The sequence below is a fragment of the Chelonia mydas genome, chromosome 4 (assembly GCF_015237465.2).
Source record: "Chelonia mydas isolate rCheMyd1 chromosome 4, rCheMyd1.pri.v2, whole genome shotgun sequence".
Taxonomy (NCBI): domain Eukaryota; kingdom Metazoa; phylum Chordata; order Testudines; family Cheloniidae; genus Chelonia; species Chelonia mydas.
Genome location: NC_057852.1, coordinates 116,783,150 through 116,797,998, shown reverse-complemented (window position 1 = coordinate 116,797,998; position 14,849 = coordinate 116,783,150). Strand labels below are relative to the sequence as shown.

At 41.3% G+C, this 14,849-nt stretch overlaps 1 protein-coding gene across 5 annotated transcripts in view; it reads right to left on the bottom strand.

Moving 5' to 3' along the window:
• The window catches only part of WFS1 (wolframin ER transmembrane glycoprotein), a 49,343-nt gene extending 37,560 nt beyond the window's left edge, over positions 1–11,783 (bottom strand). The window contains exons 1-3 of one of the 5 annotated variants that reach the window (XM_037898106.2): positions 11,405–11,514; positions 8,355–8,410; positions 8,204–8,245 (exon numbers count right to left, since the gene is read on the bottom strand). Coding sequence is in view for 3 of the 5 variants with exons in the window: in XM_043544682.1 (XP_043400617.1) it covers positions 8,204–8,405 (202 nt within the window). In the remaining 2 variants the exon portion in view is untranslated. Of the gene's footprint in view, positions 1–8,203; positions 8,411–9,137; positions 10,464–11,404; positions 11,561–11,594 lie in introns of those variants that run through there. The other 4 variants (XM_037898105.2, XM_043544682.1, XM_037898103.2 and 1 more) reach the window with 4 other exon arrangements.
• Positions 11,784–14,849: the final 3,066 nt, after the last annotated feature.

Below are 14,849 nucleotides of genomic sequence, written 5' to 3'. Positions count from 1 at the left end.
TAGGTGGAAAAATGAAAGCGGTGATATCATATAGTCTACATATTTTAAAAGTTATCAAAAAAAGCAAGATTCTAAAGGCATTACAAGAAAAATTTGCATTTCTTTCCAGTGGAGCTATTATTGTACAATGAACATTTAAGTCATTTAAAATAATTCACACACAGAACTATAATTATAAAAAACAGCTATGCCTTCTTTTTCTGCACAAGATTCTTTGTGCAGAAATATCCCTCACCAAACTCTTGATCTCTATATTCTAGGGTTGGGATAAGTCATTAATATAGCCCATAAAACAAAATATTTAAAACAAGGGATAATTTTTACTTAGCAATTTATTACAGAATTTAAGAAATCCAAACACTTGAATAGTTAAGATCATAAATCTGACATCCCTCTCATACATTCATAGATTTTAAGGCCAGAAGAGACAACTATGATCCAGTTTGACCTCCTGCACAGCACACAATTTCAGTAATTCCTGAAATGGAGGGAATTATTCTCTCTTATTACATAAGTGAATAGTACTGAATTACAGTTGAAATAGAGCATCTTTCTAAGAAAGACACACAAACTCAGTTTAAAGATTCCACATGATGATCAAAGTTCCACCACTTAATGACCCTCATGGATAAAAGCTGTGTCACATCCGATTTGATTTTTCCAACTTCAAGCCACTGGAACTTATTACACCTTTGACCATTACATTAATGGTCACATGATTAATGGTTAGATTACAACCTTAAAAGAATAGTACTGATTTGGGTCAGTTACCAGAAATCTCAGAATACACACACCACAAAAAACAAGACCTTGGAATTTCATTTCACTTTTGAGGAGTAGCCGATGCTGTTTTGGCAGCAGTGAAAGAAAGTAATCTCAGTCAGCTTCACTGGCAAATATTTGGATCCAGTTTTCAAATAGACAGTCTTAAAACGTTTGTACTATCCCTGTCTTGAAGGTGCTCCTTGCATCAGCCAATCTCAAAACCTCCCCATGTTTTAATTTTTGTGGTGTAATGAGAAGATTTTGTATGGCAGACAGAGGAACACAAAGAAACACTAGAAACTTATTTCCCCCCGCACCCTTTGCAAAAAAACCCCAACATTTTAAAGTTTTACTCTATAAAATTACCTCCAGATGCTATAGTTGTCAAAGATACTTAACTCCACAAATGAAAAGCATAAGTATCTTTTGGGATGGGAATTACCAGAGGAATTAATATAAATTTTATAATTGAAAAATGGCTGCAACTAAATTTGGAGATGCTATCCTCCATATATATATTAAGCCACTGACATTTACACTACCAGGTCTAAAATCCTGGTCCCAGAGGTGAAAGTAAGCCGGTACGGTCCAGTATGGCGTACCCATAAGAGCTGGTACACAGCCGACCATACCGGCTGGGCCACTGATGAGGGGGGCCAAAAGGGGCAGCTGGCCCAGGGCCCGGCAATTTAAAAGGGCCCAGGGCTCCTGACACTGGCTGGAGCCCCGGTCCTTTAAATCACCACCAGAGCCCCAGAGCTCCCGGCTGCCGCCGTGCTATTGCTACCACTGGGGTCCAGCAGTGATTTAAAGGGCCCAGGGCTCCCAGCCACTGCTACCGCAGCTGTAGCCCCTGGCCCTTTAAATTGCCGTCGGAGTTCCGGTGTAGCGGTAGCAGCAGTCGGGAGCCCCGGGGCTCCAGCAGTGATTTAGAGGGCCTGGGGCTCCAGCTTCCCAAGTAACCGTAGCTAGATTGACATAGCTGCATCTGCACCAGGGGTTATGTCGGCCATAGCTACAGCATTCAGGGGTGTGGATTTTTCACTCTGCCAAGTACTGTAGTTATGTTGTCCTAAGTTTTAAGTGTAGCCCAGGCCTCTGTCACAACAATTTATAAAGTTAACTCTTCTGTAAAATATACACAATAACTAGACTCCTCCAAGGATGTGTAGAACCCCAAATATATGTACAAGCATTGTGTAAAAGATAACTCCCATTCACAGCGTTCTCAATTTGTACAACCACCTAAGAACGTCATACTGGGTGAGACCAAAGGTCCATCTAGCCCAATATCTTGTCTTCCAACAGTTGCCAATGCCAGGTGCCCCAGAGGGAAGTAACAGAACAGGTAATCATCAAGTGATCCATCCCCTGTTGCCTATTCCCAGCTTCTGGCAAACAGAGGCTTAGGGACACCATCCCTGCCCATCCTGGTTAATAACCATTAATGTACCTATGCTCCGTGAACTTATCTAGTTCTTTTTTGAACCCTGTTATAGTCTTGACTTCATCTGACTGCTCAGGATTCCAGAACCCTATTTCTCTTCTCTAATAGACTTGTAATAAACAAAATGCCTGTAAGACCAAATACATGATTGAAGCATCACCTAATTCTTAAACCCTAAAGCCATAACGTCTTCAAAATCCTTTCAAACTCCCCAGATAAACTGCTTTCTGATCCCCACCCCTTTGCCCACTAGACCCCTCAAACCCTGCTGAGCGGTGGAACACAATGGCCATGGCAGGTAAGTATTTCTGCTGTGTGCAAGGGAATATGCACAAAGACAGTCTGCTTCACTCCATTCTCTGGCTTTCTTCAAGCCCTATCATTAATGTCCTATCCCTATCATTAATGGGGAGGGAGCTTATCAGTCAACATCCTTTAGGAGAGACGGCTGCACTAACTGGTCAAAAGCAATTTACAAGCTACCACATAAAAGTTATCGTAAGTGGGATGGAGGGTCCAGACTGGTCTTTGTAGCCAATTCCCATGTTCTCCAAGATATTGTGTACTTTTACCGCCTCTTGCCATTCTGAGGAATGCCAGGACTGTTTTTGCTTTAAGCAGTTACTAGCTTTCCTGTATACTGCAGACACGTATACAGATGACTCATTGATTCCAAGCTCCAGAAGCCTTAATCAATCACGTACGCACATCATTCACTGACAAATTTCCTGTCAAGACACATTTTTTGCTAAATCGATAGAAAGTTAACTACTCCGATTTTTATTTAGTATTCAGCCAGTACCACTTCTCCCACTCCTAATTTATACACAAACCTATTTCTGCAGGTGCTCTCCAGAAAGACTTTAAACATTCCTGACGGGGGAGGTGGGAAGAGAAAGTTTACTCTATTGAAAACAGACTCTATGCTTTAGGTTTGCTGAGTCTCTGCCAGTTGCATGTTGAGGTTTACATTCAAATCAGTACTGATTTATATAAAGAAACCTCATGTTATCATTACCACCTACTGTGAAATCAACTATTTCAAAACCCTTCAAAAAGCAAACAGATTCCATAACAGCAGATTAATAGAGGAACTGAGAAATTGCATGACTTGCTGATGCAAAATCCCTCAACACAGGAGCTTGATCCAGTGGGACTATTTGTATTCTCAAAGTTAAGTATGTGTTAAGTATTTGTTGGATTGGGGCAGAGTGCTCAGCACCTTGCAGGAGCGTCCCCTAGATCAAGAGAAAGAGGTTACCCAGAACACACAAGTTCTCTTGACATCTCCATAAGGTTATTATACCTTTAAACATAGCATATACACATGAAGTTAGGGAAAATATATTACACAGATACATAGATTCCAAGGCCACTGTGATCATCTAATCCGACCACCTATATAATATGGGCTGCAGAATCTCTCCAAAATAATTCCAAGAGTTTATCTCTTAGGAAAAACATCCAATCCTGATTTCATAATTGTCAGTGATGGAAAATCCATCATGACCTCGGTAAATTGTTCCACGGTTACTCACTCTCACTGTTAAAAATGTATGACTTATTTCCAGCCTCAAATTGTCTAGCTTCAACTTCCAGCCACCGGATAACTTTCTACCTTTCTCTGCTAGACTGAAGAGTCTATTATCAAATATTTGTTTCCCATGCAGACACTTACAGACTAATCAAGTCATCTCATAATCTTCTCTTTTTAAGCTAAATAGACATGCTCTAAAATTTTACTGGCAAGCATATGGAAGTGCTAGAGTCACAAGCGAGTTATGTAGGCCATCCCAGACAAGTGCAAATATGTTTATACCAAACTATCAAGGTAAACAGAGCTTGAGATACTGTACCCATGTTTTAAGATAGCATTCTTAAAAGAACCAGAGCATATAAATTCTCCCTCCTCAAAATAAGTCTTTAGGTAACTACCACTCATAGAAATTACTGCTTCTAAATCACTCCAACTACAAATTTAAGTCTGTAGAGTTGACAGAAATATGTAAAATATAGTAATGAGTCAGCTGAAAGTGGTCAATACCTTTAATATTTTGCAAATTCTAACTGTATTTCATTTGGAATTACAGTGACAATCCACTGAAATTATTAAAAGTTATCTACAATAAACAGCTCCACATATATTTCTGAATGACACTTTGGTGGACTTTTCCATTCTCCTCTACCTTTTCAGTTACCACCAAAAAAGGTATTAATGACACACAGCAGCTGCTCCAAGTTACCGACTCCTTAATCCACTCAAGTAAAAAGTCAACTTTTGCCTCCTCATGAGGAGCCTGCTATCCTAGGTTTTTCCTTTCAAAAACAGAAAGAATATGTAATTCAACATTGCTACTTACAGCCTGGATTCCTCATTCTTCCTTGGCCCATCAGCAACGTAGCAACTCTCCACTTACATACAACTTTAAGATATTCTGATTTCCATCATTCTCCACTGGGAATACCTTCTCTTTCAGTGCTACTACTTTGCAAAAAACATTAATGCATTTTGAGTAACCTATTCTTCTTTGTAACCAGAATCTCTTTAAAACTCTATCCATATCCCTATTTTATGTTTCAACTTGAATGTGTCAAGGTTGGGGCAGAAGAGGAACTTTATTGCCCTGTTTCAAATAAGGCTCTAGGTTGGGTTTTGTTGTATGTTTGGTGGTACTTTTGGAGGAGGCAGGGGATTTTCCTTCCCCAAAATCCAAGGAATCAGTATTATGGTAGGTAGTATTCGTTGTAGAAAAATGCAGAGTCATGCATAGTGCATGAAATAATTTGACATACACAGCCACATTGCCTAAATTAAATGTAATCAATCATGCAGGAAAAAGACCCAGCCATCATGGCAGACAGTTCAATGGAAACAGATGCTTAATCTTCAGCAATGTTTAAAATATTGGGGTAAGTTATGAAAGGGATAAAGAAACATACTGAAACATACTACTACTGTATAAATTGATGGTATGCCCATACCCTCAATACTGTATTCAGTTTTACTCATATCTCAAGAATCGTAAAAGAAAGAGAAAAAAAGGGTGACTAAAGTGATTAGAAGCATTGAAAAAGACTTCCAAAACGAGGAGAGTTAAAAGGATTAACATACATAATTTAGAGAAGAAACATGATAGAAGTATACAAAATAATGATTATTATACAGGTTATTCAGATGCTTTTGTTTATCCTCATAATACAAGAACAAGGGCACATTCAACAAAATGGAGAAGCAACATATTTAAAATAAAAGTAAATTCTTTTTTTAAATTAACAGAATGCACTGTCAACATACTGAGCGGCCTGCAAAGAGATGTAATTGAGACAAAGGGTTTAGTAGAATTTTAAAAAAGTAGACATTTATACAGAATCAGAAACTACCCAGATTGACTGGAAAGGGAGAGTATCATACCTGCCAGCATCCTTTATACAGAGTACCAGAAGATTGATAGCAGGTATATATTTTCATAATTTTGCATAATTCATGAATAGAAGCCATGCGTTTCTGTTTTAAAATGATACTATAACAAAGCATGATACATTTCAATGCCACATTTCTCACATTGTTGCTATTCTCTTCTTCGTGTTGAAGAGTACTAAGAAACTGGGGGATGAGAGAGAGGGGAAACAAGTATCCGCTAGCTCTAATCCTAACTTAATAATCATGTAATTAACGTCAAAAGTGTCAATTCTTCAACAGCTCTGTACTACTTTATTAGTGGGCGAGATTAGAAAGCTGATAATGATATATTAAGGATGCAATTAGAAAGTCAGGAATTCAACAAATCATTTTTTCCCTGAAAATTTGCTCATTGGCTCAAGTGAACTGCCTTAATTCCAGAGTTGTCCCTGCCTAATTAGGTGAAAACTGTAAATCTGAAAACTATTGACATAAAACCAAAGATATATTTGTTTAAAATTATGTTTTGTGGCACTCTGGGGAACCAATAATTTAAATTATTAGAAGTTAGGGAAGCAAAAGGTTAGTTACTTAGATTGTAAACTCTTACATTGATCACAGATTCTTTGGTCTTTTTTGTTATTGTGTGTACAGTACCTATCACGATGGGTCCCTGTTTTCTGATTAAGGCCTCTAGGAACTTCTATATGATAAATTCAAGACTATTTTAGAGCTGGGATTATTAATACACTTAAATCACTCCAATTTCATATGGAATTCTATCCTAAACCCAGAACAAGAAAGAGCAGCAGTTTGTAGGACTGAGGCCCTACCGGGAAACCCAATCATACACACATATAGGTGCTTAGATTTATGCTTATGAATAATCTCAGAGACTTCAATAGGACTACTCACTTCGTAAAGGTAAGCAAGCATGTAAGTATTTGTAGGACTGGGGCCCAGATTTAAAATTTTTATTAAAGCTAATGTTAAAAAAAAAAAATTATGTAATACATAGGTGAGAAAGGAGTGTCTGTACATCTGGATATAATCACTCTTTTCTCAATCACATAGGTGAGAAAGGAGTGTCTGTACATCTGGATATAATCACTCTTTTCTCAATCTATGTATTAGGAGTGACTATACCCAGATGTACAGACACTCCTTTCTCAACCTATGTATTACATTTTTTTTTTTTTAAACATTAGCTTTAATAAAAATTTTAAATCTGGGCCCAAGTCCTACAAATACTTAAAAGAGCTTAAAAAAACTGCAGTGGACTGGTTAAGTCTGGAACACAGAGGTGTGGTATGCAGGTGTGAGATCCCAGACTAAGTTTAAAATCTGACTTCAGGGGTCCAGAATACTGCAAATGGACACATGTCTCATTCCAGGAACTATGGGGAGAGCACCTTCACTTTCCATTACTTTTAATAAATTAAGACTCTCTCCATGCAACTTGAAAGCACCATCTTGATTTTAAAAATTTATCAATGAATTCTGATCAGAACTCCTACATACCTACTAACCCATCCACATTTTCCCATGTGAATTCATTCAAGAGCATAGGGGCACCCACACATGCCTATCACAACATGTGATGTACCTCATTCTAGTGCACTTAATGCCCCAACAACAACTAAGTGGGTGAAGCGAGGCAATCACTATACTCTCAGATGAACCCATACAGAAAAATAAGAGACAAAACCACCATATTGCCCATGGGTGAACACTTTTCACAGAGCAATCACTGCATATCGGATCTCTCAAAACTCATCCTCAACCGAAACCTGCACAACACCTTAAGAAGATGAGCCCGAGAGCCTAAGTTCATAACTTTGCTAGACACTAAAAATCGTGGACTCAAAGACATTGCATTTGTGGCTTATTACAACAATCTGTAACCCACTAACCCTCCTTTGTCCTACAAAGGCAGAGTTGTTAACTGCCCACCTCACCTTGAATGGTTTCTTGCAACATGTGTTAACCCCTTACACTTAACAATCTTGTATATAGCTGTGACATCGGAGTACCCTTCCCAGACCTGAAAAAGAGCTCTGTGTAAGCGCGAAATCTTGTCTCTTTCACTTGGCTCCTCGGAGCTAAGATAAAGCTTAAGTAGCCTCTCAGCCTATTAAAGGCTATGATCAAGTGTCTTGATGTGTTTGGTCTTTTGGCCCCGAGATGAAAACCAACAGAAATTGATCCAATACAAGATATTGTCTCACCCTCGTTGTCTCTCTAATGTGTAATCTAGTTAATTTTAAGAAGTCAGTTAAAAGCAGTTTCTGGTATTGTATTGCCTTTGTGCTTGAATCCCCTTAGTTTTTGTGGTTGAAAACCTCCCTCTCTTTCTTGTTGCTGTGTGAACACAAAGAGAAAATACACAGGGGAAACAGACAATTATACACAAAACAAAAGAAAAAATGTCTCTCTCATCTTCCATCTTATAATACATAAAAAAAATCACACAGGAATGTATTTTTCAAATTGAAGATGTCCCTTCAAGTATAGGAGTTTATTGCAACAATACCTCTAATGTCTTGATTTTAGAATATGCCAATCTTGCATAATTAGTATTTCAGACTCACCGCTTCTTTCAGCTCTCTCCCTGCTGTTAGAATGGCTGGTAGCTAATGGGGAAAAAGTTGCAGAGGACAATGAATCTCCTGAAGGTGAACCAGGTTTCTGATTACTCTCACTATGGCTCACAGTAGCAGCTGCATTTAGCTGAGACCTTACTTGCTGTGGCTGAGGGTGAGAAGGACTTGAAGGATCAGGATCTGAATCCATTTCAGCTGCAGGCAAAAAAGTTAAATTTATAATTAAGAAAAAAAGCACACACTAATAATTAGGTGGCAGCATCTTATGTAAAACCAGAGTGCAAACCTCTTTAAGTCAAATACATGTTATGTTTCTTGTTCTGATAATATGTACAAAAAGTCAGAATCAACATAAAAGCGTTGGTAAGCTTGCTAAGGCATCTTTTACGCATGGAATTATTCAAGAATAGCTAGTGCTTCTCTGCTGCCCCTAAATAGTTTAATGCAGATGGGACAGTTGGTTGAAATGCAGATCAGAGGATGGGACTACCAAATCCACTCTCTGACCTGTGTCAGTGTACAAATATCTATACAAAAAACAGCAACTGCCCATCTGCACTTCGTATTCAAATCATGAAAGGGATGTGCTGCAGACCTTGAGGCATACCCATGAGATGGCCGTGAAGAAAAATTCCAACTCTGCCACTCCAGTCCTTTAACCAAAGAACTCGGATTTACGTATATAGGGGTGACTTTCATCCAAAATGAGCAAACTTCTTTTGCCTCCCTGCCCATCCCCAAAGCAAACACTGTTTCACAGAAAAACATTGGACAAAATCTTTAAGGGGTGGATTTTGAAAGGCATAAAGGGCAGTTAGGAACAAAACTCCCATTGAAAATCTCCCCCCAATGAAGATCAAAAGGTCACTGCTATTTTGTAAAAGGTTCCTTAAATATGTAACCTTCACAAAAAAAAAGTTACCTGAACTTTTTCTTTTACAGGACTGGAAGCAGAAGGATGTGTGTCTTCATAGCAAGAAGTGTGATAAGTCATATCATGTCTGAAACTGACTTAGCTGAATTTGAAGCCTGAGCACAACAAACTTTGAAGAAGCTACTTTAACACAGTCAGCCTATTAAACGCCCTCTTCTAATCCTTGATTTTCCAAAAACATGCATACCCATGTGTAATAAAAATAAGCTATGAACACATAGCCCAAAAGTATTATAGTCTCAAAGATCAATACTGACTTCAATGATTTGGGCTGACAACTTGAATTCTGTTTGTAGAGTGATAACTAAAAATCCTAACTCATAAAGCAACAAACATGTATATGATTAATATTTACCTTGTAAGGTACTAAGTAATTTAAACAACTCACTTGCTGTGTTTTTTTTTTAAATCAAGAAAAAGATTACAGTAAGGGTGACTACTTGCTTTCTGTATTATATTATAACTTCTATTTCATATCACAAATAACTAAAACAGTTCTGCCTTAACAGTTGCACAAAAATGCAGAGATTAAAATGACCTTTCCCAATAAAGCAGCAGAATTACTTTTAATCATTATGATACGAAAGTTCTCTCTTAGTTGGATTCATACTTAACCCTGCTACTTTAAAAGGGAACATGGGTGGGGAAAATAAGGCAGAAGATAAGATCCCTGACAGTAAGGAGTAAGAAAGAATCCTCTTCCCTGGCCACAATTAAATAAATTCTCCATAACTGATTCAGGGGCTTCCTCTCAGTTCTTTACTTCAACAGGTGAGAAAAGCATCTCCCCAACATTTCCAAGAGAGGATGAAAACGTAACTTATTATAAAAAAATAAAGAGACATTGCCATCTTCAATTAGGCCAAATATTAAAACTTTGTAAAAAAAAGTTTTTATAAAATGCAAGTGTTTTTAAATTAAAAAGTATTAATGAAGACTTGTTTAAACAAGTAAACATTCATCTGAAGTGATTAAAACCCAGCCATTGTAGCACCAAGAATCTGAATGTGAAACTGGGTATAAACAAAAGTTTAACTGACTTCATTGTCCAAGCTGAAAGAAATACAGAATGTAAACAGAGCATAGACAAAAGTGAACTGGATTTTTAAAACAAATCTTACTTTTATGTTCTAAAGGGTTACGAGTAGCATAGGCAAATTTGTTTACATGTGATTTATAACATGAGCAGCCTTTTAAAAATGCAAAACATAACAAGTATGTATTCAGTGACCCAGTCTCTCATGTGCTCTCACTGTCTTTTCATGTTAAAAGGCCTCGGCAACAGACAACCCCAGTGACAATACCCATCCTGTGATTTGCCTGTGAAATCCTGAAAAGGGGATGGGTGGTTAGGGTCAAGTTTTAAAAAAGGTCCTAAGACAAGTAAAAAACCAGCATGTATAAAGCCTTGTATATGTTCAGAATACTTTCTGAATAAGCATTAATAAGTGATCCTGCAAAGGACAGGAAGGAGTGTAAAATACTGAACACAAATGCAAAGAACAGAATTTGAGGCAGGATTGTTTGGGACTCCCTACCAAAAAAGGGTGTTTGGCACACTCTCTGATGAGCCAGCTCAACTATCTCAAAAGGGCGAGGAAGAGCAGATGCTGTGCTTGCCCCAGTTAGAACAGTTTCTTGGGTGCACCCCCTGAAACAAAACTGAGAGCCTCTTAGGGGCTGCCACCGTCTGGCTCCCACAGCCGCCTCCTGGTGGGGGAGGCTAGAGAGTTAGGAGGCAGGTTTCCGCAGTGAGCAGCAGCCCCGGGAATGGATGAAGCTGGGAGGATCATGGGTCTCTGCTCATAGAGAAAAAGCTGGACATGACAACGCAACTTACAGCACTGCCCGAGGCTGGGTCCAAGGTCCCAGCGGGCACTGCTCAGAAGGGGGGAAAGGGGGTGGCAGGCGGTGGGTCCCGCTCCCGAGGGGGATGCGCACAGCTAGGGAGGGGTCCCTGCTCCCGAGGGGGGTTCAGAGCTAGGGGGACGCAGGCAGTGAGTCCTGCTCTCGATAGGGGTGCACTGCTCGGGAAGGGGGGTGGGCAGGGCGGTGCGCACAGCTAGGGAGGCTACTGGGGGCCAGGCAGTAGGATCCCCCCCCCCCAAGAGCTGCAGGGACGGAGAGACCCAACACCCGGAGCCGTGCGGGCAGAGGGCCGTACCCAGCCCGCAGGGGTGGTCGTGCCCAGCGGAACGAGGGGTGGGGGGGTCCCCTGTTTGCCGGAGGCTCCGGCTGCTGCTCCAAACACTCACCAGAGCCCGGCAGGGCAGAGTCCCCGGCAAAGTTGGGCTCCGACTCTTCCCGCGGCTGCGCGCAGACTCAGCGCGCGGCGCCCGCGGGCCCGCAGCCCTAGCCGGGGAAGCTGCCGGCCCCGCCCACCGCTCCCCGCCGCGGCCGCAGCCAGCCGGCGCCTAGCGCAGGGGCAGCCCGCCTGCCACTCACCGCGCTGCCGCCCCCGCTCCCCGGGGAGCTGCTTTGCCCCGGCGCTGGCTGGGGAGCGGCGGGGTGCGTGGGACGTTGCAGAGCCGGTGCGGCGGGGCCCGGGCGTGGGGGCAGGGCAGAGTCGCGCTGCGTGTTTTCCTGCAGCGAGAGAGGGAGGCGGCCGGAGGTTACTGCACTTGCTGGGCCTTGAGAGCGGGCCTGGGAACCGCTGGGGGCAGGACAGATGGGACGGTGCAACGTGACCTGCCACGGGCAGCCCGAGGCACAACACGTCCTCACCCAGCCCCGGCCAAGTTTGGACCCTCCCACCTCCGCGCCCACACGCTGGAATCAGAGGCGTTAGCCGCGTTACCGCGCTGCAAGACTGTGGGAGCGAACTTCGGCCCCTTGCCTCCAAAGGGGGACGGTGCAGTTTGCATCCGCCCGAAGTTGAGCGCCAGAGATTCGCTGTGGCGCTGACATGCCTCCCTGAGAGAGGGCTGAAGAGCTCCCAAGAGAGCCCGGCTTTCCACAGATCTCCAGTACTTAATAACTCCCATCAGTTGGGGCTCCTAGTGCCTGCCCAAATATTAATCAGTGCATCCTAGCATCACTTTCCTGAGGGGGAACTGAAGCCACACAGGAAGGCTGTGGTATGGGAACTGAAGCCCGCTCTCCAGTGTCCGTGAGCCATAGGGCTTGGTGGGACAGACAAATAAATACAATAAAGTGCAACATGTTTTTCCCAGGCTTGTCCAGAAACACAGGTGGGCAGGTACATGACTGGTACAAGTGAGTAGTTCATGGCTTCCCCTATAATAGCTTTATCTAGGTACGAACCTGGTCCCCATCAATATACAGTAGAACCTCAGCGTGGGGGGACTGGATCAGTATTCATGTCACGCTCCCCGTCAGTGCCTGACCCAGGCCAGGGAAGCTAATGATCTAAGCAGCAGCCCAAAGTTGGTGATGAATCGTGGGCACGTGCCAAGTGAGGCATGCTGCACATAATCTAACAAGACCTCACCCTTATGAAGACCTCAGGAATGGAGGTTGTTCATAACTCAGAAATGTTTATAACGCTGCATGAAATGTTATGGTTCTTTTAAAAGTTTACATCTGAATGCTGACTTAATACATATTTGAAACTTTACTACACATAAGAAAGTGCTGCTTTAACTCTCTTAATTTAAATGAAACATGCACAGAAACAGTTTCCTTACCTTATCAAATCTTTTTTTAAACTTTCTCTTTATTTTTTAGTAGTTTATATTTAAACAGAGTATTATACTGTATTTGCTTTATTTTATCTTTTTTGTCTCTGTTGCTGTTTGATTGTGTACTTCCACATGAGGTGTGTCGTTGACTGGTCAGTTTGTAACTCTAAGGTTTTACTGTAGTATCTGAGTGCCACCCACATAGTTACAGATACCAATCTCCTTCTTCCTGCTGGGGAGGAGAAACATCTTGACTAGTTTAGGAGGCAGAGTTGTTTAAGTTTTGTGTGAGAGGCCTGGTTTGCACCTAAAACTTCAATCGACCTAATTGGCGCACGGGGACCTCGGAGACATACTTAAGCTACCCTAAGCCTCCTGTAGACACTGCTAGGTGACAGGAAGAATTCGTCTGTCAACCTGGCTTCCACTTCTTGCAGGGGAGGATTTACTACAGCAACGGAAGTAGCCCTACCGTTTGTGTTTATAATATGGCGCTACAGCACTGCAGAGCTTGCTGCCACTGTAGAGTTTGTAGTGGACACATACCCTGAGATCGGTGTTGCTTTCCTTGAAAAATGGGGTCGCCCTCATACTCTTGTTTTCTAATCCCCATCTCTCATTTTATGAGCTAAATTGTGCCTTCTGATATACAGCTGGATATTTCAGTGGCATCAGCACGTGTGTTATTCTCCCAGAAATGTTTTCTCCAAATAGAGGTGCAAACATACTCAAAAAGGTGAAATCCTAGCCGCATTCAGTTAATAACAAAACTCTCATTGGCTGCAGTGGGGCTAAGATTTCACCCTAAAATTTTTTTTAAACCATAGTAGGAGCAGGTCTTGAATATCAAAGATCATACAAGTTCTTTTAATTGCTTTTTCTTTCCTATGTTCGTTAACTACAGTTAATTTACTATCTTCCCCTGTCCTGGTTTCTTGCTTGCTGAGAGCCTGCCCCAGTATCCTCCATGAAGGTGATACCTCTGTACCTTCTGTTCAGCATTAAAGAATGGTATCTGCATCTGCATATCTCTTACTCCCTTCGCTAAGATTTTAGTGTATTTTTTCTTCTCTGGTTGAAGAAGGCAGCATTCTATGAAGTGCTAATGTTCTGTGCTGGCATTTCTAAGCTGAAAAAGATCATTGAGTGGGAGAAAGTGTACAAAGTTAGAAAGTGAGTCAAATTCCACTTATGTACAGGAATAAGGCTTAATGGTATCATACAATGGGATTGCAAAGTACTCAATCTGCACAGAGCAGAAGGGTTTTTTTTAGCCTAACTTAAAACTTTGAGGCGCAGCCATGTGGCAAGTGGATGCAAACCAGAGCAAACTGGTGAAGTTACCTTACTGTCCAAGTGGCGAAAAAAATCAATCATAGACCCTAAGCTAGTGCAGAATATTTCATTGTTGACTTAGGCTAAAACACCCTTTTGTGCAAGACTCAAGAAGGGAAAAAAAGCCCTGGAACCATTAAACAAGGATAGTAACATACACCGTGGAAATATTATACATTAACAGTGGAAACATAAGATGCCACAAGTACTCCTCAGTTTTTTTGCATGTACACAAGGGGTTTCTAAAAGTCCAGGTAGACTGTGAAAAAGTCCTATACCAAAGGCTCTTAAGCAAACTAAGCAGTCATTGGATAAGAGGGAATCCATGTCCTTTCATGAATAATTAACAGGTTAAAAGATAGGAATAGGGCAGGAATAAATGGTCAGTTTTCCACTATGGAGAGAGGTAAACTGCAGGGTTCCTCAAGGATCTGTACTGGGGCCTGTGCTGGTCAACATATTCATAAATGATCTGGATAAATGGGTGAACAGTGAGGTGGCAAAATTAGCAAATATTTAAATTACTCAGGATAGTAAAGTTACAAAGGGATCTCACTAGACTGGGTGACAAAATGGCAGATGAAATTCAGTACTGATAAATGGAAAAAATAATCCCAACTGTACATGCAGTGGGATGTGTCTAAATTATCTCTTACCACTCAAGAAGAAAAAAAAAAGATCTTAGAGTCATTGTGGATAATTCTCTGAAAACATCTGCTCATTG